Source organism: Arachis ipaensis, chromosome B08 (genome assembly GCF_000816755.2).
Source record: "Arachis ipaensis cultivar K30076 chromosome B08, Araip1.1, whole genome shotgun sequence".
Lineage (NCBI taxonomy): Eukaryota > Viridiplantae > Streptophyta > Magnoliopsida > Fabales > Fabaceae > Arachis > Arachis ipaensis.
In genome coordinates, this window is record NC_029792.2 from 124,334,858 (window position 1) to 124,336,970 (window position 2,113).

General features: G+C 34.7%; 1 protein-coding gene across 1 annotated transcript; it reads right to left on the bottom strand.

Moving 5' to 3' along the window:
- Nucleotides 482–1,800, bottom strand: LOC107611672 (F-box/kelch-repeat protein At3g23880-like). Its single transcript, XM_016313575.2, has one exon. It carries the CDS (start codon nucleotides 1,778–1,780, stop codon nucleotides 482–484), a length of 1,299 nt encoding a protein of 432 aa, XP_016169061.1. The 5' UTR covers nucleotides 1,781–1,800.

The following is a 2,113-nucleotide window of genomic DNA, read 5'->3' on the forward strand; positions in this document are numbered from 1 at the left end:
AAAATAAAAAAGAATGCAATTAAATTGAATTGAATTTATTTTAATGTACATTACTAGTTTAAAATATTTTATGCGTAGAAATTTATATTTTTTTATAGGAACACATTCAATAATTACAGAAACATAAAAGATAAAACATCATCATCTTAAATAGACATAATTCAATCGTATTGTTAAGATAATATCAAAGTTTCCTAAGCCTGGTTAGCAAATAAATTATTCTGAGGATTTTTCTTTTATTAAATACAAAATTGCCCAATGAAAGCATGATTATCAAGCAAGTATAATTTTTCATCAGTACACAAAATGTTAAAAGAAATATCTAACAAAAATAGGAAAAACATCAAATGAATTATCATAAATCTAACTGAAAAATAAAAATAATACTCAGATAAATAAATTTGGTGGTGGACTACTAGTGCTAGAAAAGTTTCACCAAATGAAGGTGCATACAGGCTATTAACTATTAAGAGACAATAGATTAGGGTTTTTGCAGCACCATTTTGGATGAATTGCTTTGAAGACCATTTGGTGAAACTAAACTTTCATGGTAGATATAAGCTATCTTAGAACCTATGCTTTGAGGAAAATGACGATAGTTTTTTCGTAAATTTATGCTGTCAGGTAAATCTATGCTACCATCTTTTAAATTACACAAAAATATTCTTAAAGATGGAGAAATGGCCAAAAGTACATCATTTTTCGAGATGTAAAGAGATTGTAAAGAAAAACCCAAATTTTCGAGTTTCCAGCGGAAGGAAATACTTACCAATTTATTCCAAGATTGAGCATCTCCGTATTCCTTCATCTGCCACACAATCCAATGTTTTGCGTTCAAATGCTCATAACAAACAGAAAGACAGTTTCTCAAAATACATAAATAAGTACTCTTCTCCCGAGAATAATCATTTGAATCGGTATAAGGCAGGAGAAATTGACCATAAGTCTCTTTACTCAAGTCAAAATAAACAACCACCCGACGATTAACACTCCAATTAATAGTGCATGCTCGGGTACTACCAAAAAATACCCCTTCCATATTATCAGGTATAAAAGGCTCGACAGTTAGGTCATCAGATTGGTCAAATGGGGTATCATCAATTCTTCTCCAAGAAGAAGTTGGTCCAAATGTATAAATTCTGGTACTAAATTCCAAACCATATGGCCGCACTTTCTCCATTATAAATCCCAAGAGCTTGTAGCTGTCACTGAAATGATCGTAACCAAAGCCACAAATATGGATGGCTTCACCGCTGATTTGCGGTGATTGGAATATAAATCCGGTACAGGGGTTCCACAAGATGCCATGTGTATTCTGGCCGTCATATTCAAAAAAGCATAACAATCCATGGCAAGAACCAACGATTCTGTTGTAGCTTTTTCCACTGAAGTAATCGACTTTAGTAGGTTCAGAAGGGTTGTCCATTATTGACTGTACGGAGAGAACTCCAATACTGTCGTAGACACCATGGCCTCTGGAGGGCAAACTGTTGTAACAAGCAATTCGTAGCGAAGACAGGCTTGGATCGCGTAAGCATGAACGACGAAGGTGCTTGTCGGTGAAGTCAGGGGATGAAATTAGGTTTCTCCATGAACTGCACACGCTCCTTAGGGAAACAAGCGTCCTTGCCGGAAGCCTCAGCAAGATTTCAATTATCAACTCCTCCGGAAGGTCTGGCAGCGGCGGCGTTCTTGCGGTGGCCGTGTGACGATGGAGAAGTACCAGCCCTCTCGACGCGTTCTTCTCCGCGTCATTCATAATTACGATCGGTAACGTCATCGTTTCAGTTTGAGTTTGCCTTGTATTCTATTTATATTAGGGTTTTCATGTTTCAATATGAGATCAAAATCACAAACCGCCGATCCAATCGAATCTAATCAAATAAATTATATAAATTGGATCCCATTTTTTATAATCATAAAAGATTTGAGTTGAATTTGTTTCAAATTTCAAATAAATTATATAAATTGGATCCCATTTTTTATATACTTTTTCTGCACAATTGAAGGGAATGAATTTGACAGGGTTTTGATTAAATTTAAATCTCAAAGGACTGGAGTTTCATACTCATGCAATACAATAGAATAAGATCAAATAATTTATATTTATATG